This window comes from Phoenix dactylifera, chromosome 15 (genome assembly GCF_009389715.1).
Source record: "Phoenix dactylifera cultivar Barhee BC4 chromosome 15, palm_55x_up_171113_PBpolish2nd_filt_p, whole genome shotgun sequence".
NCBI lineage: Eukaryota > Viridiplantae > Streptophyta > Magnoliopsida > Arecales > Arecaceae > Phoenix > Phoenix dactylifera.
In genome coordinates this window covers 1,810,762-1,838,067 of record NC_052406.1, presented here as the reverse complement: position 1 = coordinate 1,838,067, position 27,306 = coordinate 1,810,762, and the positions used below count along the sequence as shown (strand labels likewise).

The 27,306-nt window shown below is 45.8% G+C and overlaps 1 protein-coding gene across 7 annotated transcripts; it reads right to left on the bottom strand.

Moving 5' to 3' along the window:
- LOC103707397 (zinc finger protein 318-like) lies at positions 1-27,306 on the bottom strand. Of its 7 annotated transcripts, none has more exons than XM_039134062.1 (5): positions 27,098-27,306; positions 25,970-26,285; positions 10,018-11,669; positions 933-9,133; positions 16-399 (listed from the first exon to the last, which is right to left on the bottom strand). In XM_039134062.1, the coding sequence occupies exons 2-3, from the start codon at positions 26,027-26,029 to the stop codon at positions 10,689-10,691; spliced, it is 1,041 nt and encodes a 346-aa protein (XP_038989990.1). In that variant the 5' UTR covers positions 26,030-26,285; positions 27,098-27,306; the 3' UTR covers positions 16-399; positions 933-9,133; positions 10,018-10,688. The 7 variants fall into 7 exon arrangements, with proteins under 7 accessions (XP_038989989.1, XP_038989990.1, XP_038989992.1 ...); XM_039134064.1 differs by having other exon boundaries at positions 25,970-26,247; XM_039134063.1 differs by having other exon boundaries at positions 25,970-26,232.

The window sequence follows — 27,306 nt, the reverse complement described above, 5'->3', positions numbered from 1 at the left end:
TTAAAAAAGAAGAAGAAAAAAAAAGAACATGCTCATTAGATGATAGAGATCATCTGATTGGTACAGGTACATGCAAGGTAGACTCGCAGGAGAAAAGTATATACTTCTTACTTACGATTTCATCCTGCAGTTCAGAAAGTAAACATCCTGAGAAGCAGCGGATTCAAGTCACTGATGACAGACTTTACAAAACCCTCAAAAAAATATAGTACTGTAGCATATATTTATAGGAATAATGATCACAATGATCCAAATGGGAGGCAAGCTAACAGACTGACGGCTCCATTTTGGACAGCTGAAAAACAGAAGCCAGATCAATTAATCCGAGCAATGAGAGAACTGGTTGCTCAGTATTCACTCAATTTTCTGCAGCGATGAGTTCTTGCAACCAAATGGTACCTGAAACACAGATCTGAGTTCAGTATAATTTGATAACGCCAGTATATGAGCATTACAAAAATGGGTTGAACAATTGGAAGAAAATCTTTAGCTATATGCCATAAACTCTATTGGTTGCAATGAAAGATTAGATTTGATAGTCAGAGTCAAATCTAATACGTGTTAGTACAATTCTTGTCCGTAAGGTCACTGAGCTGAAAAATGATCAGAGGGAAAACTGATCTGAATTCATGTTTACCATTAGATACACTTGAGATTATTTTGTGAGGGATGGTTGAGGCCACAACCAATGATTCAGCCCTCAATAAGAATGAAGGTCAGAGAAAGTAATAGATTGTTTTTGACATGACAATGATCAGTCATGGACAATTAAGTGATATTCATGCATGGAAGGAATAAAAAAAAAAATAGATATGATAATTAGCTGCCAACTTGAGCAATGATGGTTAAATAATCGAACATTGAAAAGCAATTATGTGTCTAAACTAAGAAATTTAACACAGGAAACACATCAGGATGTTAGAAATGCTTACAGTTTCTTCATCTTGTTATCCTTGTTCTCTATTGGAATCTTCATTCATGTTGGACCATTATTTCTAGTCTTTCCAAAATGTCATAGTTGATCCTAGATTACTAGATCCACCAGCAACCACACTGCCAGAAGCACCATTTCTTTTCCACTTGAAGAGCTAGGACACGATATGATCTCATTCATGCATTGGAGAATGCATTACTTACAAATACGATCTCATTCCCATTCAGTGCAATATCCTTGCTTCCAAAGACCTCACCCTGTTTGGCCTTGTGTTTTGGTCATTGACTGTGGAGCTTGAGATTAAAAAGACATCATCACAGTTCACCTTGCAAACATTGCACCAGAAAGAGGCTTTCGACTCCGTGTATGTTTTGAGGAAGGTGGTCTTACTTCAATCCTGGTGTTAAAGGTTGTCTGAAATTCAATGAGTGAAGAGGAGGCTCTTCATGTTGTCTCTGTTGCACCGAAGGCTCGCTGTCCTGTAACTGCTGTGGTGAAAGTCGAATTATTCGCAATTCTTGTGGTTGGGCCTGCCAATCCTGAAGTTAGTTTCACAGCAGTCTTGATCATTACTTCCTTGGAATGCCGGCTCTGGAAGGTTTCCAGTTGCAGCTTTTCATTTTTGTCCCAATAAGATCTGGCTTTGAAGGTGACTCCTAGAATAAGATGTAGTGCAACTAGCCATAAGAAACAAGAAGCATCCAAGTGGATGTTCACAAGCATATTCAGACAAAGGCTCATAGCAACAAATAAATCTTTAATAAGAAAGTGAGGCATGACTACCTTAGCTTATTCAAAATCAGAAACTTTCTAGAATGTAAATTTGCATAGTTCCAAAATTGAGAGAGCAAGCACCGACCAGTAACACATAGAGCATAAAAGCTAGTCATGTGAAAAAACATGGCTAAAGTGCGCAGTTGCCGAGGGCCTTACGGGATTTGTTGTTGTCTAACTTTTCTGGATGTATTTATATTAGAATGGTGTGATTCACAAAAAAAATAATAAATAAATAGATAAAAGAAAACAGATAGTGCTTGAAACAAATATGAACCAAGTGAACTCAAAGTCATGAATCTTCTATGATTTTGCAGTAGGAACAAATATGTTTTGATTATTGTGCAACTTCAGCACCACAAACAGAAAGCAAATTACATGTTTACATGATTACCATTGTCATGATTCCTTCCTTACAACATTTTGTGATGAGAAAAGACAGTGAAGTCTTGTGTTCCGATGTACATGAATAGCTCTAATCAGCAAATTGATTGAGAAAAATTAAACATACAGTATACAGGGAATGAATTCATGTGGAAGGCTATTATTAGTATGATTTATTTAAGCTAGTACCTTAATGAAATGAGAAACTGAAACAACTGCCTTAAGACTTCTTTTGCCCATATACACATACATAGGGTGGCAATTGGATCGGATCGGATCGGATCAGATATGGGTCGGATCAGATGCAGATCGGGTCAATTAATCCGAGAAATCGGAAGTTTCGATTTATTTATTAAACAGGTTAAATTTTCATATCTGAATTTGATTTGTTTATTAAACAGTAGTCCGATCTGATTCACATAACCTATTTATTAAATAGGTGAAGTCAGGTTAAACGGGTTAAATGGCCTTTTAACGAATTAAATGGATTTAAAAATGTTAAGCGAGTCAGTTAAACAGGTCAAAAACAAGATAAACATGTTTCAAATAGGTTTAATAGGTTTTATATAGGTTAAATGGGTCGGATAATGACCCAATCCAATTATTAAACGAATCAAAATGAGTTAGCAAAAGCCTAAACCTGAACTTAATTTATTTAATAAACAAGTTTAGACAGGTTGACCCGTTTATCAAAACTTGTTTATGTCAAATCCAAATCTGCTTAAAGCAAATCATTCGCAGGTCGGATTAACAGGTCGGATCATAAATTGCCACCCTTATATATACATAAATGTACATCTTTTGCCTGTTTTATAGCGTATAAGAACTGCTATAGAAAAGGCAACAAGATTTTACTAGGGAGACAATTGAAGGTTGGAACAGAGTCGTTTTCTCTCATTTCTAGTATTCATGTAGAAATTGGGGAGGAGGAGCGCGTTTGTTCGAAGACGAGCAAGGGAGAAGGAGCTCTTGAGAAACCCCAACCCTCAAAGCTAACCCTAATTTCGGTAACATTATGTTCACCAAACCGGGCATTTTTTGGGCTTTCATATGATTATGTTTCCATAGCTTCATATTGTAATAATCACTTACCATTTTCCCCACCTCTATTTTGGAGTACTCTTCAGTGCATGCATGGCTTTCATATGATTAAGTTTCCATAGCTTCATATTGTAGTAATCACTTACCATTCCCCCCCCCCTCTCTATTTCAGAGTACTCTTCAGTGCGTGCGTAACAGGGAAGATAGAGCTATAAACGAGTTAGTTTGTCTCTTGTCTGGTATCTAGACCCAGCCCACTTGGATCGAGAGAGGGATTGAGCCGAAGGTTTTAGGCCCAACGGGTCAGGCCAATCATGAAAAATAGACCCATTTAGTAAATAGACCAAGCTCAAAGTTGGGGACTAAAGCCTGGCCTAGCTCGAATTTTTATAGTTTTCTTGTATTCTTTATTTATATTTGATGTACTTGTAGATTTTATTAATAATTATTGTTGATATATGAACCTAATGATACAATAGATAAATTATAGATTATTAGTAATATTTAATTATTCATATTTAGTATTTTAAAATATTTTAAAGTATTTTTTATTTTTTTAAATTAAAAAAATGGTCATGAAGCCTGAAGTTTGAGTAAGGATGAGTTTGGGCCTAGAAGGTAAGTTCGAAGACTGAGTTAGGCTAGGGCTGGGCCCTCAACTTTACCTATTAAATTAAATAATTAAATAATATAAACTAGATTGTAGGATTAAGTATTGGAAAAATCACAGCAACACCCCTTAACTTTTGGCAAGAAATACTTTAACTCCAAAATTTTAAATAATGTTATCCATTTCTATTTTTTATTATATGTAATATAAATTAATATATCAGCTATCATGTGATATGATATTGATATATCTAAGGAGATATCCAAATCACCTTTTGATTATCTTCTTATTTGTTTAATTATTAAAAAATTAAATTTAATGTCTAAAACTATCACAAGCTTGTGTTTACTATATCTGCCCATCTTTTCATATCTGAATAAATACATATAACTATGGTTGTCCTTGAAAATTTCTTCAACCAAGTTAATGACGTTTAAAACTTTCAAATACTACCCGACAAACTCTATACTAAAGTGACAAGTCCCCATCTAAGGTGACACCTTGGAGAGTATTTTGGACATATGGCACCTTAGAGAGTGATTGCATGATGGCAACGGTAAATTCTCATTACTGCAATTTAGTGAAGAATCCTCGTGATACCTTTTGAGAGTATGTCGCTCACATGGTGCCTTAATTAGTGAATGAACCATAGTAATTGTCTATGTGTTGTCAATGGTACACCCATAGAAATCCAAGGCAACAAACTTTAAAAATTTTAAGTATTACCAAATAAACACTCACCATTGCAACCAAATGGTCAGGTCTCAGAAAAGATATCTTTTAAGAGATTGATGATGAACACCAACACTTAATAGCAAGGTTCGCTGTCTTTGTACCAAATCCCATGCCAAAAGCATCTAGTACAGTGTCAGTACGCTTGATAGAAGGGTTGGTTCAGTGCACTGACACTCGGTACGCCCCCCCCTGAAGCGCATGCTGGTTCAGTACCGGTATCGACCAATACAATGTACCATACTTAATAAGGTAAGTGCATGGCAAGTAATCTGTGGGTTGTGCTGGACATGCACTTTGGAGAAATCGACCTTTTGCTACGCTTGTCTACGCATGAGAGGGCTTTTACTACTATGACATGCCTATATGACCCTCTTTTCCATCCATAAATACTCCCTTGCTCACACACAAGTATTCAAAGAGGCTCCATTTAATTGATTTCTTGTTTGCACTTCTAGGATACCTTACTATTCTCCATTACCACTGCCTCTAGATTCTACTAATCCCTCAGCGAGATGATATTAACAGGTTTAATCAGGTCACAACCTTGATATCAAACTTGATCAATCTTCTGGTCTGATTGAACCATGCCAATATCATGTATGGCTACTTGTCAATTATTCCCGAGATTTTTCTTAGTTCTCCCTAATATCTTCATTTATTTTTACAAGTCTCTCTCTCTCTCTCTGTCTCTCTCTCTCACTCACTCATCTGTATTGCTCGCAGGAGGGACATGATATTGGCACGGTTCAATTAGGCTACAACGCTGATATGAAATCAATCTTGTGATCTGATTGAGCCGCGTCAATATCATATTGCATGCCCTCGTATTTGTTTATTCACAGGATTTATAGTTTTCACCTACATTTCTGTTGATCTTTATGGGTTATGTTTTTTCTTTTCTTTTTTCCTTTGGTATTTTTAGTAAGAGGAATTTGATATTAGGATAGTTCAATCAGGAGACCAAGTTGATGCCAAACTATATTAACCTTATGGTCTGGTTGAGCAGTGTCACTAGCAAGTGTCATGCCTTCTTGTTGTTTGTTTGTTAATGGATTTTTCGTAGTTCTCTCCCATGTTTTCATAGATCCTTATGGTCATGTTTCTTTTTCTTCTTTTTTTTGTTGGCATTGTTAGCTAGAGAGACATGATATAGGAATGGTACAAACCAGCTACCTTTTAATGCTAAGCTTGATCGACCTTCTAGTTTGATTAAGCCATATCAATATCATGTGACATGCCCTCTTATTTGTTTATTTATGAGATTTTTCATAGTTCTCTCCTATAGTTTCATTGATGTTTGTGGGTTAAGATGATCTTTTTTTGAAAAAATGGTACTAGTAGTAGGAGAGAGCTGATATTGGCATGATCCAATCAAGCTACCTTGTCATTGCCAAATTTACCAATCTTCTAGTCTGATTGAGTTGTGCTAATATTATGTGACATGTTTTCTTATTTGTTTATTTGTAGGGCTCTTCTTGGTTATTTTATATGTTTTCATTGATATATATGGGTCATGTTAGTTTTTGTTTTCTTTTCTTTTTTCATTGATATTGTCAACAAGAGGGACATGATATTGGCATGGTTCAATTAGGCTAGCATACTAATGCTAAGATTGATTAGTCTTGTAATTTGATTGAGCCTGCCAATATCATGTCATGTCCTTTTATTTGCTTTTCATGGAATTTTTATTTTTTAGTTCTCCTCTATATTTTTACCAAATTTTATGGGATTTTTTTTAGTACTACTAGCTTGAGGGATATTTCTGACAATTATGAAGAACATCTGGAAAAAAGATGCTTCTATATATCTTACTCAAATTTTCATCATTAGTTAGATGTGAAAGTCAAAATGCATGGATTTATCGAAATCATAAGATTAGATTTTTTTGACATGCTATTTGCTATATAAACAAAAGATTTAGTATTTTCTCAATTATAAAAGATCTCCTTTGACGATAAAAGCTTTTATCCATAAAAACTTTCTATGAGAGAGTTCCATGCTTAAGTGAAAGAGGGAGGAGTTAAACAGGATACGATAGCCTATGACCCACCCTAATTTGCATAGGGAACCTAAATTAAGGTTTAGACTTGTGACCGAAATAATGCTTTAATGGCAATTATTTTAGTTTTAGGTCTCTCTCTCTCTCCTTATGGTATTCTAGCATGTTGCATGTGGAGAGGCGACAATTTTTGACTCTAAATAAATTGAATAAATGAAAGGTTGCTTGGAAGATAAAATCTAGATGAATAAAAGGAGGGAGCAAGAGAAATGATAGAGTTGATTTGAAGATCATGGTTAAAGAACAGAAAATTAACATCACAGTTAGAGTTCAGCTATGAAAGAGAATTTTGGGTCATCAATGAGAACTCCAAAATCTTCTACCATTAACAAAGTAAAATTTATAAATAACTGTAATTTAAATAACTATTATTATTATCCATTATCTCATTATAATAGTACTATATAAAAAGGAACAATGTGTTTAACTTTTTCATTGTTTAGCCAATCAGACTTAGCTGACTTGCACCGCTTTCCATATGGGAGAGATCCTAGATTTTAATCCATGTTAGGGCATCACCACCACCTTCATATTTATCTAAAAAAAAAAATTTGAATTCATGTGGAGGCATCTCCACAACTTTTCTTAAAACAAGGAAAAATTAAAACCATTAATATTAATTCTAGAATTCTCAACTAAAAATTGAGGCGAGGGCATGACTCATACCCAATTATTAATATCCAACACTTAGTGACTTTATCGATTAAATTTATAGTTGCCACCCTCTGCATAAAATTTATAGTTTAAATTTGAATCTCCACCCCAGACTCTCGGTTAAAAATGCATTTTATATGGTTTTTTTTTTAAAAACAATGGCTTGATGACTGGCATTAGCAATGTGATAAGAGTTAGGATCGTGACATCGTGGCATGAAACAATCAAAGTTAAACAGACACAATGTCAAAGCTGCTTGTTCTGCTTGGAATCTGTTCTAGGTTCATCTTATCATCAATAAGAGAGTATACTCTTGGAGGGGAGCCTGCTTCATACCACCTTCCATCTAAGTATCTCCATCCAAGACCAAAAGAAACCTTCAAAAAGCCCATGTAGAAGAGAAATCTACCACCAAAATATCTCCATCCCTATCCCTTTCTTTGCTTTCTTTTTCCTTTTTCTTTTTGGAAGGCAACTGTTCTTTGCCAGTTTCATGGCTATGTCATTCAATACTTTAAAGCATCAATGACAAAAATCCGGCAAAATCCAGCAGAGGCACGACAACTGTCATAAGCTGTTGCATCATCTTGTATTGAAAACCTTTTGATTGCACAATTTTTATCATTTTATATGGTAACCACAGTCACAATTTTGACAAATAGTATAAATCAGCATGGGGCAGAGATTTCAGATTTGAAAAATTTAAGAATTCAACTTCTGTAATTTTCGAAACTTCAAAGATAAATGAATAATAAGAATAATGAGAATAAGACAACAGTCTATATCATTGTTATATATGTGAAAACTTAGTGTAGTAGATATGGACAAAAACACTAGCAGCAGAAACACCAACAACAATGCCAAATAGCATCTTTAAGATTTAACCTATGAATGTTTCTTCAGTTGGTCATGGATGATTGATGAATAAACTGTACAAATTGTGAATCATAAAAAAGCACTTGATTAATTCAAGTAACCAAGAAGAGCATGGAGAATCATATGCAAGAGTAAAATGTCGCAACAATTTGACATATTTTTCATCAATTAAACGATGTCATTACTATGATTAAACTAACTCATAAATCTTATTTAAAAACATAAAATACAGCTAAAGAAAAATAAGCAATGCTGGAATAACACAGAACCCTAACAAAGAATCCCTAGTTGTTCAGCCTCTAACCCTATTTCTTCAGAGTTGTTTGTGAGAATTGTATATTGTTTCAGCATTTTTCAAGAAAAGTTCTACTAACTGGATTGACAAGAATAAATCGATAACGGAATATTACCAAGCAGCAAAATTTGTGTATCATTCCAGAAGAATGAATGCTTAATGTGTATGATAACTAAACAATAGTATGGGCATACTTGTGAAAAAACAATGTGTATACAGTCAAAATTTTGTCTAATTTCTAGTATCAAAGCAACACTTATAATCCCTCAAGAGAGCAAACCATGACATCGCATCAACCATTACTGTTCTAGCATGACCAGCATGCCCCTTGCATCTGGCCAGCCTCCTACCTCCTCCAAGCACCTCACCCCACCCTTCGTAACCTGAACACCTCTGCCAGCCTCCTACCTCCCCTTCTCCCACTTGGGAGTCGTAACATGAGAGGGAGAACTAATGGCTTCAATCCTCTCGTTTGATAAAACCCTTGATGCATCAAATTGCAAGACAGGTTATTGACATCCTAAGAAGCAAACAGCAGTGACTGCTGATGAAGGTTTACATACTCCTCCAGAGTTACAGCATAATAAATGCTTTGACAGGAGTTGAGAGTACCCATCACCATGACCACAAGAAAGATAGCCTGCCAGATGGGCCGCTCTATCAGCAACAGTAGACAACAGCAGCCAGCTAAATCAATCCAAGGAGGAAAGAGACACATGGTATTCACTCCATTTTTCACAGTAATGAGTTGAATAATGAAAGCCTCAATACCTGAAGCACAGAGTTCGGAGTAAATTCATCATGTGAGTATATAACCATGCAAGAGAAAGGAGTTAAAAATCAATTAGACGCAGAAGATAAGAGTTGGCCTTTTAGATTAAACAACAAAAGAAAAGAAAAGAAAAGAAAAATGCTATGAAGCACAGCTCCATCACCCACTCAGTTATCTGTCCAACATGGTGGTGATGGCGCACTCCAAGGATGGACAGCACATATGTAGCACCAACATGCTCCTGCAATGTTGGAGGGGTGAGCAGGTAACATAGTGGCACTCTAAAACATTAACTCCCTGTCCACCCGCACCATCGCAACCCCCCCCCCCCCAACACACACAAAGCCTTGAAAAAAAACATAAAAAAAGAAAAGAAAAGAAAAGAAAAAGGAAGAACAGAAAGAGGTAAATAAATGAAAAGTAACATTAATACAGAAAAAATATCTCATCTATCTGAAAACTTGAAATACCTGTAGCTGAAGAATTTTGTAATTCAGATCTTGTAAATGAAGTCTGCAAGCTGCAGACTGGATGTGATATGACACACAAGGAGCAAATGAGGTCTGAACTAATCTTTGTTATTAGAGGTATGACCAAGGATAACATATGACCATGAATAAAATCCTCAATACAGTGAAAGCAGGAGTAATAAGTGGCAGAAGGGTTTCTATGTCATTGTAGCTGGTGATGGATGGTTGAAGTGGAACTCATTCACAAAATGCCAAAAAAGAAAGAGAGGGAAGGGAGGGGGGGAGGATTCAAGTAAAACATATAGCTGTCAGGTATTAACTTAGAAATAATGGTTGAATAATCAGCTGCTGAAAAAGGAATTATCTGTAAATTAAGGAAATCATATAAAGAATAAACCAAGATGCATGCTTACAGTTTCACCAATTCATGGTCCACATTTCTCTCTGGAATCTCTTTTCATGGTAGGTCATCATCCGAAGACTTGTGACTCTTCTTGAATTATTCCACATCTTTGAATCACAAATACATTCAAACTTTGCAGCCTCACCAGCAACAACAGAATCATAAGCACCATTGTTTCTTAATCTTTTTTTCTTTTGAAAAACCATGCAACAAGCAGCACGATTCTTCCAGCACAATGCGGAGCCACCAGCACTCTTTTCGCACTCCTTACACCATATGGCTTAACTACCATGCAGCATAGTTTTTCTTGCTTCTCCAACCTCATTTACGTTCGGTGCAGTGACCTTACTTCCAAAAACTTGTTAACTAAAAGCTAATATACACTCTTGATCCATTCCTCAGCAGCTTAAGCTTTTGGATCAAGTGATTCATTCCCATGATATCAGAGCTAAGCATGTTTCACAATCTCGGTACCGGAACCCATACTAGTACCATACTTATACAGCATCAGTATGCCCAAATACAGGGGCTGGTTCGGCATCTGCAATTCAGTACATCCCTTGTACCAAGTCTCGGTTCGGGTATTAAACAGTACAGGATGCCCAGTGTGGGGCGGCACAGGCCGATACGGCGAACCTTTGCTGGAGATCATGGGGTTCAAATCCCTTCCAAGTTAATTATTTACTTGATTAATTGGTTGTCCTGAGGAGAAGGCTCTTGAAGATGCATCAGTTGCACTGGGGTTCGGTGATTCTGTAATTGCTGCCATGAAGGTTGTCTTAATTGCAACAGTTGCAACGGGACCCATGAATCTTGAAATCGTTTTGGCAGCAGTCTTTGATCTTGACTTCCGTGGAACATTCCTTCTGGAAGATTTTCAGATACCGTTTCTTGTTTTATCCCAATAAAACTTGGCTTTGGAGGTGTGTTATTCTCGCTTCCATTGATCTCATTCCCATTTGGTTTGGTGTTCTTGATTCCAAAAACCTCATTCCATTTGCCCTTGTGCTTTTTTCCTTGAAAGTGGCACTCAAGGTTAAAAGAATTACCACAATTCACTTTGCAGAGATTGCACCAAAAGGATGTTACCGGATTTGAAGGTGACGAATTGTTGTTTCCATGCTGTCTGGTATTCTTCCTTCCTTTGACCTCATTCCTATTTGGCACAGAGGTCTTGCATCCAAAGACCTCATCCCATTTGGCCCTGTGTTTTTTCCCTTGGAAATGACACTTGAGATTAAAAGCATTGCCACAATTCACCTTGCAGATACTGCACCAAAAGGGTCGTATCTGATTTGGTGGTGGTTGCATACTGTCAGACTGTTTCAAAAATAATTGTTGACCCTGTGAATGCCTGAGCAGAGGTTGTTGATACTGTGTGCGCTCTGGGAAAGGTGGTTGATACTCCAATTTTCGAGTAGGGAGCTGTCTGCCATTCAAACACAGAGGAGAAGGCTTCTGATTCTGCAGCTGTTGCAATGAAGGATGCCAATTCTGGAATTGCTGCAGTGGAGGTTGTCGTAATTGCAGTTGGGCCCACCAATCTTGAAGTTGTTCTGGCAGCTGCTTTTGATCATGGTTTCCTTGGGATGCTTGGTCTGGAAGATTTTCAGATACCGCCTTTCGCTTTATTCCAGTAAGACTTTCTTTTGGAGGTAATTCCTATAAAAAAGGAATTAGCGTGCAATCAGGCATAAGATACAAGCAGCATGTTTCTACTAGGTTTTCCACTAGCATATCAAACAAACAGGTGCTCATAATACCAAGCAATGCTTTGAAGGGATAGTGCACTGTTTGAAATCAGAATCTAGGTTAGATATGCAAATTTGCATATTTCCAAAAATAAGAAAGTTGCACTGCCCAGTAACACAAGTAATTGAGCAATATACAGGTTATAGAACATTCCAAAAGGAAAGAAAACATGCATTTCTGTAAGTGAAATATTCAATAATTTAAGCTGTTCTTGGTTGCAAAGAAAGTGAGAGGAAGTTAAACAAATTTCAATTCCTCAAGGCTATCTTTCATTTTTGACAATGCAAGGAAAAGGAAAAGAAAATAAGATGAGAGTGATCCCAGACCTTCCATGTGACCTAACAAACAAGCATGATCCCACTCACATCATGGCAAATAGATGGTGTTAGGGGAAAAACTAGGTTACCCCAGAACGATTAGAAGGCGCTCGATTAGTGAACACTTAACCCGAAGGCGCCCGGGCTAGAGGCAACTAGCCCGGCTCGGCACCCGACCAGAAGGCGCCCGACCAGAAGGCGCTCGATCAGCGAACACTTCACCCGAAAGCGCCCGGGCTAGAGGCAACTAGCCCGGATCGGCATCCGACCAGAAGGCGCTCGATTAGCGAACACTTAACCCGAAGGCGCCCGGCCTAGAGACAACTAGCCCGGCTCGGCACCCGACCAGAAGGCGCCCGACCAGACGCCTGTTCCCAAGACGCCCCACCAGAGCAGCCGATCACAACCAAATCTCCTTCGGGAGCCCAACTTTTAAAATCCGATCTCTCCATTCGCCTACTGTTGTCACGTCCCTCCGTAATTCGGTCAGAGCCATACCCTATTTCGCCGCCTACAATTAATGCGTATGGCCTCTGCTGATCTCCGGTTCACTCAACAATTAATGCGTATAGTCTCTGCTGATCTCCGGTTCACTCAACCATTAAAGCGTATGGCCTCTACTGATCTCCGGTTCACTCAACAATTAATGCTCATGTCATCTACGGACCTCAGCGCCTCCACGGCAGGCAGTTGAACCACTCCACCACGTCTGATCAACCACGACGACTCACTGGCTCCGGTCTGACTCCAGTTTGATCTCCCACGACACCATTAATGCACATGATCGTGTTCAATTATGACAAAAAGAACAATCTGCCCCGTCACTTCACAGGTAATACAATACCCCTCTATAAAAGGAGGACCCCTCCACCTTGTAGGGGGGACTCAAAAAACTGAGGAAACACATCTCCTCCCTCCTTCTACATATTAGCCCCCTCTGACTTAAGCATCGGAGGGTCGGCGCCGGAAACCCCGGCCACCGGCTTCTTGCAGGTCTCCCGGAGGACGTCGCCCGCCAACCGACCGTCGCCCCCCGTCCGAAGCGCCGGAGCTCCTCCTCCTCAGCCGACGGCCGCCCCCGGGTCCAATTTCCAGCAACAGTTGGCGCTAGAGGAAGGGCCCGAGTCGTAGCCATGAAGTTGAGAAGTAAAGGAGCCTCCAATGCTTCTCGGCGTCTCCCACAAAGTCCCGGACACTCTGTCCGGAATTCACCACCCCCGGCTGATCCAACTCCTCAAGTCCAGCCAGAACAGTTCAACGTCCTGGTGCGGCAGGTCCAGGCACTAGCCGCCGCCGTCCAAAGCCTGCAGAATGAGGAAGCCCCGCCAACGCTACCTCCGCAGGCCCAGGTCCAGCCAATGCTTCCTCCAAATGGCCCAATCCCCCAGGGCCAGAATCTTCACGGCTCCTCCAGGGCTAACAATGAAGAACGAGCGTCTCCCCGGAGAGAATTGCCGGGGAGGAGCACAGACAGGAGGCCACAGTTTTCGGAAGCTGAGTCAGCCCCGGACCGCCGTGAACCGGAGCAGACTACTGTGGCAATTCCCCAGGTTAAGGAACTCGACAGAAAGGTCGAGAATCTTGAGCGCCAGATTGAGGCGCTCCATGGCAGAAGGGCAAGGCGTGAGGGTGACTTCGAATTCACGACGAAGTCCCCCTTCTCCCGTCAGATCGAGGACGAGCCGGTTCCGCCCAGATTCAAGATGCCCTAAGTAGAGCCTTACAACGGGACCACCGACCCCCTCGATCATCTGGAGAGCTATCGAGCCCTTATGGCGTTGCAAGGGTCTTCGGAGGCTGTGCTCTGCAAGGCCTTCCCAGCAACTCTTAGAGGAACTGCTCGGCTCTGGTTTTCGGGGCTAAAGCCGGGCACAATCTCCTCCTTTGAACAGCTCGGCAGGCAGTTCGCCACCAACTTCGCTGCCAGCCGGCGTCAGCGGCGAACGTCAGACTCCCTCCTGGACGTCAAACAGCGGAAGGGTGAATCTCTTAGGGAGTACCTCGACCGCTTCACCACTGCAACCTGAAAAGTTCGCAAGCTCAACCAGTCGATAGCCATGTCGGCGCTGAAGACTGGAGCTCGCTCCTACAGATTCCTCTTCTCCATCGAGAAGAGTTTCCCTACTGACTTCACCGAAATGCTGGCCCGAGCTCGGAAGTACGCAAAGGCTGAGGAGGCCATCTCCTCCAGGCGGGGTGCGATCGAGTTGGCTTCAAAGAAGCAAAAGAAGCGCCGCGAGGAGCGCGGCCGTCTGTGAAGCCCATCTCCTCGCCGAAACAAAATTTTGCCACGGTTAAGGAGCCCACCCCGGCAGCAGGGACAGCGCAGACCAAGGTCCCCACCCCGACCGAGGTCTCCAACACGGCCACGAGTTCCGCCGGAGAGGTATGAAAACTACACTCCCCTCAACGCTCCCCGGACGGAGATCCTCATGCAGATCGAGGGCCGGGATTATTTCCGGCCTCCACCACCGATAAGAGATCCCGGAGCCTACCGCAATCCTAGGAAGTATTGCCGCTTCCACCGAGACCACGGCCACAACACAGAGGATTGTTTCCAGCTTCGGGACGAGATCGAGGCACTCATCCGTCGCGGAGTACTGAACCGGTTTGTACAAAACCGGCACGAGGAAAGGAGGCCAGCAGAAAATGCCGAGCAACCCGGAGCTTCAAATGCCAATAAACCTATCGCAGGCACCATCAACACCATCGGAGGAACCTCGGTCGGAGGATCAGCCGAGGAGAGGGACTCCCCGAAGCGCCTGCGCACTTCTGAATCCATCTCGTTCTCGGACGAGGACTTGAAAGGGGTCGAAATCCCCTATGACGACGCGGTAGTAATTTCTATGATTGTAAATAAGTTTGATGTAAAACGCGTCCTGGTTGATAATGGAAGCTCGGCAAACATTTTGTATGATGATGCCTACCAAAAGATGGGGATGGCAGAAAACCAGCTTCGGAGACTGAATGCTCCGCTGGTCGGATTCACCGGGGATTCGGTCCCGGTAGACGGCGAAGTTAGCCTCTTGGTCACGGTCGGGCTCGCCCCCCGAGAAAGCACCGTAATGATGGACTTCCTTGTGCTCCGCCTGCCCTCGGCTTACAACGCCATTCTCGGACGACCAGGGCTGAATGCCCTTCGAGCCGTTGTCTCGACCTACCACTTGCTCGTGCGATTCCCCACCGACCAAGGAGTAGGTGAAGTTCGTGGGAACCAGCTGATAGCCAAGCAATGCTACATGGCGGCCTACAAAGTGAAGCGGCCGACCGGAGCATCAGGCCGGCAGGAGCTACCGGCCGAGGTGCCAACTCAAGCAATGGACCGCACGCTGCCCATCGAAACCTTGGAGGTGCAGGATCACCCTTGGAAGAAGCGGGTAGAACCTGGTGAGCTTCTTACTCGGGTTCCTTTACAGGAAAATTGCCCAGAGCTAACCGTGCAGGTCGGCTTCGGCCTGAGTTCGCTCGAAAAGGAGCAGCTGATCGGATTCCTCCGGGCCAACAAGGACATCTTCGCCTGGTCGCCCGCCGACATGCCTGGAATCGACCCCGAGGTCATGGTCCACCGGCTCCAGGTGAAGCCAACCAGCAGACCCGTGAGGCAAAAGAAGCGGGGCTCCGCCCCGGAACGACAGCAAGCAGCAGCCGAGGAAGTAGACAGACTCCTCGAGGCCGGCTTCATCCGGGAGGTCTCCTACCCGGACTGGCTCGCCAATGTGGTCCTCGTGAAGAAAGCCAATGGGAAGTGGCGTATGTGCGTGGACTACACCGACCTGAACAAAGCCTGCCCGAAGGATAGCTTCTCCCTCTCCAGCATCGACCAGCTCGTGGATTCCACCTCGGGACATCAACTGCTAACCTTCATGGACGCCTTCTCGGGATACAATCAAATCCGAATGGCGCCAGAAGACGAGAAGAAGACAGCCTTCATCACCGACAAGGGCACTTATTGCTACAAGGTGAGGCCGTTCGGGTTGAAGAATGCAGGAGCCACATATCAAAGACTGGTCAGCCAGATCTTTAAGGACCAAATAGGCCGAAACATGGAGGTCTATGTGGACGACATGCTGGTAAAAAGCAGGACAGCCGAGCACCATGTGGCTGACCTCAATGAAACATTCTCCAAGCTCAGGAAGTACCAAATGAAGCTCAACCCGGCAAAGTGTGCGTTCGGAGTCACCTCGAGTAAATTTCTGGGCTTCATAGTGACCCAGCGTGGAGTTGAAGCAAATCCCGAGAAGATCCGGGCACTACAGGAGATGGTGCCACCAAAGACAGTCAAGGAGGTACAGCGGCTCACCGGGCGGATAGCGGCTCTGGGGAGATTCGTCTCCAGGTCAGCCGAGCGGTGCCTCCCATTCTTCAAGATCCTCAAGAGACCGAAAGACTTCTTTTGGTCGGAGGAGTGCCAACAAGCTTTTGAAGAGCTTAGGCGCCTCCTCGCCTCTCCGCCGCTGCTCACCAAACCCCAACAGGGCGAGTTCCTCTACCTGTACTTAGCTGTTTCCCCGGTCGCAGTAAGCTCAGTCTTAGCCCGAGAGAAGGACAAGCTTCAAAAGCCTGTCTACTATACCAGCCGGATCCTCAGAGATGCTGAGACTCGATATTCTAAACTGGAGAAGACAATTTTCGTCCTGATTATCTCAGCTCAGAGAGTTCCGATCCTACTTCCAAGCCCACACAGTGGCTATCTTGACCGACCAACCAATGAAGTAGATTCTACAACGGTCGGACCGTGCCGGAAGAATCGCCAAGTGGGCAGTCGAGCTCGGGGAGTTCGATCTCGACTACCGTCCGAGGCCGGCAATCAAGGCTCAGGCGCTTGCTGATTTTATAATGGAGTGCACTTTGCCGGACGACCCCGAGCACCCACTCATGCCAACAAAAGAGACCCCGGGGCAGCCATGGGTCCTATATGTGGACGGCTCCTCGACCTCGGGGGGTAGCGGAGCAGGTCTTATCCTCACCAGCCCAGATGGAGTTGTCGCCGAGCAGGCTCTACGCCTCGAATTCCCAGCCTCAAACAATGAGGCAGAATACGAGGCGCTTATTGCCGGGCTCAAGTTGGCAAAGGAGTTGGGGGTAGAAGACCTGAAGGTCTTCAGTGATTCACAACTGATCGTGAGCCAGGTTCTAGGGGATTTTGAAGCAAAAGAGCCGTCGATGAAGAATTACCTCCAAAAGGTGCGAGACCTCACCTCTACCACAAGCACCTTCAACATTCACCACATCCCCAGAACGGAGAATCTCAGGGCCGACCAGCTGTCGAAATTGGCAACCTCCCGCATAAGTGAGCTCCCTAAAGCGACGGTGCTCGAATATCTTCGAACACCCAACACAAAAGAACCTGAGCCAGCCATGTGCATAGACACCGAGCCGAGCTGGATAGATGAGCTCGTCAACTATCTACAAAATGAAGTCCTCCCCAACGACGAGCTCGAAGCTCGCCGGATCAGGCGCCAAGCTTCCCGGTTCATACTGTATGAAGGCAAGCTCTATCGAAAGTCTTTCACCTCTCCTCTCCTCAGGTGCCTCCGCCCGTCAGAAGCTGACTATGCTATGCGAGAGGTTCATGAAGGGATATACGGGAACCATTTGGGAGGTCGAGCACTGGCCCATAAAATCTTGCGTCAAGGATACTTTTGGCCCACACTCCAGAAAGACGCAACGGACTTTGTTCGAAGGTGCGACCGATGCCAGCGAAACGCCAACATTCAGCGCCGACCTTCAGCCCCGCTGACCTCGATCAGCGCACCTTGGCCGTTCGCCCAGTGGGGCATCGACATCCTGGGACCATTCCCCCTGGCAACCGGGCAGAGAAAATTCCTGATCGTCTCCATCGACTACTTCACTAAGTGGGTCGAAGCCGAACCGGCGGCCCGGATCACCGAGCAAAAAATGCGGGACTTTGTCTGGAAGTCGATCATCTGTAGATTTGGGCTCCCCCGCATCCTTATATCTGATAACGGTCGTCAGTTTGACAACGTCCGTTTCAGAGAGTTTTGCTCCGAGCTCGGCATCGACCACCGCTTCACCTCGGTTGCACATCCTCAGACAAACGGAGAAACCGAGGTGACGAACCGCACCATTCTTCAAGGACTCAAAGCCAGGCTGGATTGATCCAAGGGGCAATGGGTTGAAGACCTCTACAATGTCCTTTGAGCCTACAGAACAACGTTTCGGCTCCCCACCGGCGAGACCCCCTTTAACCTGGCATATGGAATGGAAGCTATCATTCCTCTGGAAATTGGGCTCCCCTCGCCAAGGGTTAAACACTACAATGCAGCCTCCAACTCGTCCCAACTCAGAGAAAATCTGGACCTCATTGAGGAAACCAGGGAGGCAGCTCGGATTCGTATGGCGAGGTACCAACGGAAAACAGCGCAGTACTACAATTCCAGAGTAAAAGCCAAGCTCTTCAAGGTAGGAGATCTCGTCCTCAGGAAGGCCGAAGCTTCTCAGCCCACCGAACAGGAGAAACTAGCCCCAAACTGAGAAGGACCCTACCGAGTCGCGCAAGTCCAGCAGCCCGGAGCTTACAAGTTGGAGACTCTTGAGGAAATTTCTATCCCTCGAAGCTGGAACTCCGAGAACCTTCGGATGTACTACCAATGAACCCTCTGGAGGTCGTCGACAAACAGGAATGCAATTCTCCCTCCATTTATGATGATTTGTTTACGATTCTCCATTAATTATTTTATGCTCCTGACACTGGGACACTCAAATCCCAGAAAATCCCGACCAAGCTTGGATGCCCGGATCCCAGACCGAGCTCGGATGCCCAACAAAGTTCGGATGCTCGACGAAGCTCGGACACTCAGCTGCTCAGCAAAGCTCAAATGCTCCAGTCAAACTTGAAGCACCTCGCTACGCTACTATCGAGCTCGGTCTCGATCTCCCTCAAATACCTCGACAAAGCTCGGGATGCCCCGTGAGTCGATAGTACAGTCCCAAACTTTCTCGACCTCGGGAAGCGTCGCAGGTCGACAGTGCGTTCCCAGACCCCTCGACCTTGCGCACGATCCCTCGACAAAGCTCGGGATGCCCCGTGAGTCGATAGTAGAGTCCCAAACTCCCTCGACCTCGGGAAGCGTCGCAGGTCGACAGTGCATTCCCAGACCCCTCGACCTCACGCACGATCCCTCGACAAAGTTCGGAATGCCCCGTGAGTCGATAGTAGAGTCCCAAACTCCCTCGACCTCGAAAAGCGTCGCAGGTCGACAATGCGTTCCCAGACCCCTCGACCTTGCGCACGATCCCTCGACAAAGTTCGGGATGCCCCGTGAGTCGATAGTAGAGTCCCAAACTCCCTCGACCTCGGAAAGCGTCGCAGATCGACAGTGCGTTCCCAGACCCCTCGATCTTGCGCACGATTCCTCGACAAAGTTCGGGATGCCCCGTGAGTCGATAGAAGAGTTCCAAACTACCTCGACCTCGAAAAGTGTCGCAGGTCGACAGTGCGTTCCCAAACCCCTCGACCTTGCGCACGATTCCTCGACAAAGTTCGGGATGCCCCGTGAGTCGATAGTAGAGTCCCAAACTCCCTCGATCTCGGAAAGCGTCGCAGGTCGACAGTGCGTTCCCAGACCCCTCGACCTTGCGCACGATCTCTCGACAAAGTTCGGGATGCCCCGTGAGTCGATAGTAGAGTCCCAAAGTCCCTCGACCTCGGAAAGCGTCGCAGATCGACAGTGCGTTCCCAGACCCCTCGACCTTGCGCACGACTCCTCGACGAAGTTCGGGATGCCTCGAGTCGACAGTAGAGTCTCAAACTCCCTCGACCTCGGAAAGCGTCACCGGGTCAACAACAAGCCCGAGCACCTTCGACCTCAATTGTCCCTCAGCAAAAGCCAGGATTCCACATGTCGGCGGCAATTTTCCCCAACCGCGGAAACACGAGCTGGGACCTTCGCGGGCCCTCCAACCTGTAGAGGACATCACCTGCGGAAGCAGGTTACAGGCCAAAGAATGCCTCTTGAAGCCGATCGCAAAGCGGAATCAGCTATCTCGGCCTAAAGTGCTCGGTTCCAATGGTGCGAAAGGTACTTCCCACCTAGCACCTACATTATTGCATTTACCTTATGCACCAGGACGGTCGACAAAATCTCGGCCGAGCTTAGGATCTTCAAAACCAAGGTCGGGTACCCTACCGAGCCGAACACAAGCCAAGGAACGAGGACGGAGCGGCTACGGCGCAAAGCTCCGACCAAAGCTCCACCTCGTTCTCCCACATATGACATTACTCGCGTAAGCATCGTCTCCAGGCCAAAGCGCCTCTAAGAGCTGACTACAGAGCGGAATCGGCTACCTCCACATGGAGTCGGCTGACCGCAGAGCAGACTCCCAATGGTGCGAAAGGTACTCCTTGCCCAGCACCTATGTTATTACATTTATTTGCTTACACTAATGATCGACAAGGTCCCGACTGAGCTCGGAAGCTCCTCCGACCAAGATCGAAATGCTCATTTGAGCCAACCATAAGCCGAGGTCTTCCGACCTCAGGCATGCTTTCACCGCTAGTCTACAGGTTGATCTAAGCAGATCCCTGAATGGACTCGGCCGACTTTAGATGTCGGTCTAGGCTGATGCCTGCTTGCGGCGACGACCTAAAGCCTAGACATTTTAGCCGAGCCTAGTAACGCTGAGTCGTTATGTTTCGGTTCTACTAATTGGTATGCCAGCCGAATTTGGGGTTAGTCACCACGAAAGCCTTAACGATACCAGAATTCTGATTCACGGTCCCATCGGGGGCCTACTCTAAAATTTTCGCAAACCTACATCCCGAAAAGCCGAGCCCAGAGACTCCGAGCTCAAGGGCTCGGCAAGACTCAAAGCCGGGCTCAAAAACACTGGAACATTCCCTATTGGCCTATGCTTAACAGGCGCGAACGGGGCTCGGCCGAGTCCGAGAAACTTGTCGAAGGGGACTCGTCTAACTGATTAAAAGGAAAAGACAGAATAGATGCAGACTTGGAATAAATTCAGAACAAGCACAAGTTTAGAAAGAGAAATTTTCATTAATAAAAGCCCGAAGGCTAAGTACAAGATCGAGGTTCGGCCATACACTTTAAAGAGCCGACCTTGCTTGCACAGAAAAACAAAAACAAAAAGGGGGTAAACAAAAACCTAGGAGGCGGGCGCAGTCGAAGTCTCGGCCTGAGCGACATCGACAGCTCGGAGGGCGGGATCGGAAGCTCCTTCTGGATCACCCTCGGCGGGTACCTCACCCTCCTCGGCCGCCTGAGCTTCGACCCCAGCCGGGTCTTCAGGCGCCTCGAGCCCTTCGACTCCTGCCCCAGGCTGGAGCAGACTAAGGTCGAACCCGGGGCAGAGAACTTTAGTTGATTACCGAAGTCCTCGAAGCCGCGGGCGAGCCCGTTCACATCTTCCTCCTCCAGTAGATCGCGAAACTCTTCCGATTCTCGGAAGAGTTTCGACCCCGCGCTGAGCCGCGTGTCGAGCCTCCTCCTGGGCCCTCTCCACGCAGCCCTCGAGCTCCGCAGCCCTGAGCTTCGCGCCCTCCGCCTCCTGCTCGCACGCAACAAGCGCCGACTGGGCCTTGCTCAGACGCGACTCAGCGGCGCGCAGCTCCGACCTGGCCAAGGCATGCGCACCCTTCTCCTCCTCGAGCTCCTCGGTCCGCAACCGGAGCTCGCCCTCGACGGCCTCAACTCTTGCGAGCAGCTCCTCCCGCAAGAGCTCAACCTCACCAAGCCTCACCTCGGCCTGGCGAAGTTTCTTCTCGGCCTCCTCCTGCCCGCGTTGGTATCGCCGGCCCCGATCCCGATAGTCTGATGAAATGTGCATCAGAGTCTCGATCTCGTGGAGACCCTGTTAGCAAAGAGAAGAAATGAGTAACGACTAAAAAATTAAAAGACGGAAACAAAAATTCAAAGGCGAACTTACCCGGACTGCGGAGCAGTAGACCCCATCTATGAAGCTGTTGTAGCTCTGCAACCGGATCTTGGCCTGGTCGGCCGGGAGCAGCGCGACGTGAAAAACTTGCCGTGCTACGGCAGGATCGTCAAGGGCCGAGTCGCCCTCAAAAACCTCCCACGAGGGGAGGTAAAGCCTCCTCTCCGGCTGAGGATCGGCCTCTGGAAGACATGGAAGGCTCGGCCCCGCTGGACTCGGCGGGTTCGGGGGCGTTCTCGGAGCACCCGGGCTGCTCCCTGACTCAGGATCCGAGCGCCGCTGCTCGGGAGCCGAGCGACTCTGCTCGACGGGATGTTGACCAGGGCGCTGAGAAATGGGGACCGGGCAGGCCAACATAGCCGATGCCCCCGTAGATCCCGAACCCCTACGATCGGTGCCCGAGACCTCTTGGGCCGCAGGCCTGGAAGGCCCGACCTGGGCCGCACTCGTCTCGGGGCCAGAGAGTCTGGCCTTTTTCTTCGGCTCGGGCGAGGTCCCGCTGATTTCTGCCGCCCTCTTCCGGAAGCGCGCGTAAAGGGCAGCATCTTTTGTCACCATCTTCGCGACGTCTGCAGACAGGAGAAGGATTAGGTCAGAACGACAGAAAATAGACAAGCAAAAGCAACGTAAGAGGGAAAGAGAGCACCACCACCCTTACCCTGAGGGCGCGCCGAGCTCAGGCCTACATTGACCAAAGCGTCCTCGCTTATTAGGCCGTTCAGAAGAATGCTCTCCTCGAGGCCATAGAGAGCGTCGAGGATCTTCTGCTCGGACCCGGACAACTTTGGGAGTCTGTTAGCAGTCTTAAGTCGAGCCTGCCCCTATCTGGGGTCGAACCCCCATGTCCGCTCGGAGGACAAAAAGAAAAACTTCTCCTTCCACCCATGAATGGAGGTCGGAGCATCCCGGAAAAATGACCGACCGCTCCGAAGAGCAATGTACAGCCATTCCCCGTCCCCCGGGTTGGACTTCAATAAGAAGCACCACCGAAAGACATTGACAGAGGACGGTATCCCGTGCAAAAGGCACAAGGATAAGAAACCGATTATCGTCCTCCACGCATTCGGAGCGAGCTGCGCTGGGACAAGCTGATATGTCACCAGTAGCTCGTTCACGAATCCATGGAGGGAAAACCGCAGGCCGGCCAAAGCGTTTTCAAGTACACTCCGATCCGACCCGGCGGAGGCCTCGTTATCCTGTCACCAGGCCCCGCAGGTTCCAGACGGAACCCTCGCTGAGGGAAAAACCACTCCTCAGCCATCTCCATCTCCCCCTCACTCATAATGGATCCGAATTCATCCGGACCACGACCCATCCCAAAGAAATAATCAAAAAGAGGGAGGAATCCAAAAAACCAAAAACAAGAACTCTCCGAGCAGACAGAAAAGGGGGGGGGGGAAGGCACCTACTAAGACCTCGCCGGAGATGACGACAAGCGGCAGGGAAGCCTGAGTAACCGCTTCGGGAGGCCGCCGGAAAAGAGAACAAGGGAGTACTGGAAAAACACTAGGCTATGGCAACCAGATAGAAACCCTGAAACCGGATCAGGGGTTTATATAGGCCTCTCCGATGGCCCGGATCGGTGGGACAGAATCCCGCCTCTCATTCTGATTATGCCACGCGTCGGCTCCTGAAGTTCCAAGCGGCGTATCCCATTCAGATCGACGCTTTGAATACCGAATCAAGGCAGCGTCCCATCGGATCGTGGAGCCCCATCATGAGCCCACGACACGAGGACGTTTCAGATGGCGAAAAGGCGTCGTCCCACCTTCTCCTATTAATGACACCTAGAAACATGCGGAGCGCCATAAAAATTCGAAATTTTCTGGCCCCCACCAATACAGCATTAAATGACACGGAGCGCCGTTAAATCACTACTTCCCACGCCCGAGCTCGCAAGTGACTCGGACTAGGAAGTCGGGGGTAGTGTTAGGGAAAAAACTAGGTTACCTCGGAACGATTAGAAGGCGCTCGATTAGTGAACACTTAATCCGAAGGCGCCCGGGCTAGAGGCAACTAGCCCGGCTCGGTACCCGACCAGAAGGCGCCCGACCAGAAGGCGTTCGATCAGCGAACACTTCACCCGAAGGCGCCCGGGCTAGAGGCAACTAGCTCGGCTCGGCATCCGACCAGAAGGCGCCCGATCAGAAGGCGCCCGACCAGCGAACACTTAACCCGAAGGCGCCCGACCAGCGAACACTTAACCCGAAGGCGCCCGGCCTAGAGGCAACTAGCCCGGCTCGGCGCCTGACCAGACGCCTGTTCCCAAGACGCCCCACCAGAGCAGCCGATCACAACCAAATCTCCTTCGGGAGCCCAACTTTTAAAACCCGATCTCTCCATTCGCCTACTGTCGTCACGTCCCTCCGTAATTCGGTCAGGGCCATACCCTATTTCGCCGCCTACAATTAATGCGCATAGCCTTTGCTGATCTCCGGTTCACTCAACAATTAATGCGTATAGTCTCTGCTGATCTCCGGTTCACTCAACCATTAAAGCGTATGGCCTCTACTGATCTCCGGTTCACTCAACAATTAATGCTCATGTCATCTACGGACCTCAGCGCCTCCACGGCAGGCAGTTGAACCACTCCACCACATCTGATCAACCATGACGACTCACTGGCTCCGGTCTGACTCCAGTTTGATCTCCCACGACACCATTAATGCACATGATCGTGTTCAATTATGACAAAAAGAACAATATGCCCCGTCACTTCACAGGTAATACAATACCCCTCTATAAAAGGGGGACCCCTCCACCTTGTAGGGGGGACTCAAAAAACTGAGGAAACACATCTCCTCCCTCCTTCTACATATTAGCCCCCTCTGACTTAAGCATCGGAGGGCCGGTGCCGGAAACCCCGGCCACCGGCTTCTTACAGGTCTCTCGGAGGACGTCGCCCGCCAACCGACCGCTGCCTCCCGTCCGAAGCGCCGGAGCTCCTCCTCCTCAGCTGACGGCCGCCCTCGGATCTAATTTCCAACAACAGATGGCTAGAAGAGCATGGCTTATTGGTCAAAGTTATGATAAATGAAAGAATACTAAAGAGGCCTCAAATATATCAGCTAAGAGAACAAGAGAAGGCTGAAATGTAACATAAAGATGGTGGCCAGGAAATTCTGTGAACAAGAAAGGAGTTATGCAAAAAATGGGTGGAGAAGAGGGAGTGAAAGCATGGGAAAAATTGTACAATATTGAACACTTACAATATTCTTGAGCTGATCGTAGGAGAAAATCCGAATTGATTATAGTTTGACTTCTTTCTTTTGATGGAAAAGGAAGCTAAGCCAACCAGTTTATTAATAAAGTAAAGAATGCAAAAACAAGGAGCAAAAAGAGAAGAGAAAGGAAACAAGGAAGCAATAACTACAAGGTTCTACAAAAGATTGACCACTCGGTTGAACTCCGGAGCTTCCTATGAGCCACATATCTCCAGGTCGTTCAGCATTCCAGTTATCTTCAGATAAACCCCTTCAGCATTAAGATTTGTCAAGGAAGATCCTTCTACTTTCCTCACTCCAAATACCCTAGCAGATAGCCAGTGCTATCTGATCAATAAAATGTCAGAGGTTAAAATAAATTATCTTCTTTCACCAGCTCTTCATTAACTACGCTTTCTCTCAAAAACCTTTGGAGGATTATCCCGTTACTTCAAGCTCACGGACAACTGAATTTCCAGCTCTATGTCATCACAATAGAGATAAAAATCACCTAAATTTTGTGATCACATGAAATGCAAATCCCAAGCAAACCAAGTAAAAATAATTAAATAAAAACAAACAAAAGAAAGCAGGAAGGCTAATGGTGACAACAATGAGTACATGTTGAAGGCCTTGTTAATAATACAATATATTAAACCTATCATTCTAATGTGAGCAGAAACAAAAAGAACCGACTTCAAAACTTTACATAAAGACAAGTACAGATTTACAGTATTTATTACTGAACTATAAAAATGAAGAAACAGGTTCTTACTTGAGAGGGCATATGGAGCAACCCAGAGTCAATAGAAGATGGCAAAAGAGCCATTTCCATTCATTTCTCGTTTTCTAGCTCTCTTTTGAGTGCTTTCTCTTAGCTAATGGCAGCCTCCATCAAACCATTTGTTGCCTGTTCATTTTCAGTTACTTCATCTGCAACCTCCTTCTCAAGTAGCACAGTTGATGTTATATCTGAATATTGAGAATTCGGTGAATCTAGGACAGTGCATTTCTAAAGGAGACTCATCACATGATAAACTGCATCAAAAATGACTATCCAAATGATTCAATATATACTTCCTCCAACTTCCCTATCCATATAAATAATATAAGATCAAAAACGCTGCCTACAACTAGAGGGAAGAGGAGAACAAGTCAGAAATGAAAAATCTCATAAGAACTCCACACAGAACCGTCATAAGTCGGGCAAATTGCCTGAGCTGTGCAATGTATGCTAAGATATGTTCCATATTAAAATTCATTTCTTCATTCAAACAGCCTGCCTAAGAATAATCAGCGACACACAAAATCCTACCAAAACCTAAAGGAGCATGGAATCAGACATGTACTATGAAGATTTCTTTTTATATTTAGAAATCGATAACCATTTTATGAAAAAAGAAAGCAAAAGCAACGCGAAAAATTCCATAAAGGCAACAACAGCACAGTGATCTGACTAACAAGCATGTTGAAATCATGCATAAGAAACTTAATATTTCTCAAAACCGCATGATCGATCAACCTAGCCTTGCAATGGCTGCTAAATATGAGAAAAGATGGTAAACCAGTTCCTAGAGCAAGCTACAATAATATCAATACGCTAAAGATATGAACTTTGATCTGCAGACCAGCAATGCCTCACCAATAAAAGTGTAACCAAAACACAAAATCATGCAACATTTCGAAGTATCCCCCAAACCGAAATCGGTTTTTGATGGACAATCAAAAAACGTCCAAGATTCGAACCAAATGCAACAGAAAACCAGAGAGTTGAACCTTCGAACCAGATCGTCACATCAATTAGGGCACAAAGAGCATTTAATTTTCAAAAAAAAATTAACGCATTGTCGCTATAATTAGAGGCAATGAAAGGATCGAAAGGAAGGAAGAGGCCGAAAAAAACCTACGAACGGGAGCTACGCCATTCGATGGAATCATCTTCGGATGATTTGGATCGTGATGAGAAGAGAAAGAGAGGCGGAGGACACATAAAGGAGCACCCAAGGCGTTAAGAAACCCTAACCCTGGACGCATCAAGAGGGCGAACTGGTTCTTCTCTAATGGAAGGAAAATTGGAAGGAGAGAAACGAACAACGCGAAAGGCATTGCATA

What these genes read in the sequence shown, in the direction of transcription:
- LOC103707397 (XM_039134061.1), bottom strand. Translation starts at nt 26,029, where the DNA reads ATGGAAATGGCTCTTTTGCCATCTTCTATTGACTCTGGGTTGCTCCAT. An exon ending in TGCTCCATATGCCCTCTCAA is followed by an intron (nt 11,670 to 25,969) that starts GTAAGAACCTGT and finishes CCTTTTTTATAG; the next exon opens with GAATTACCTCCAAAAGAAAG.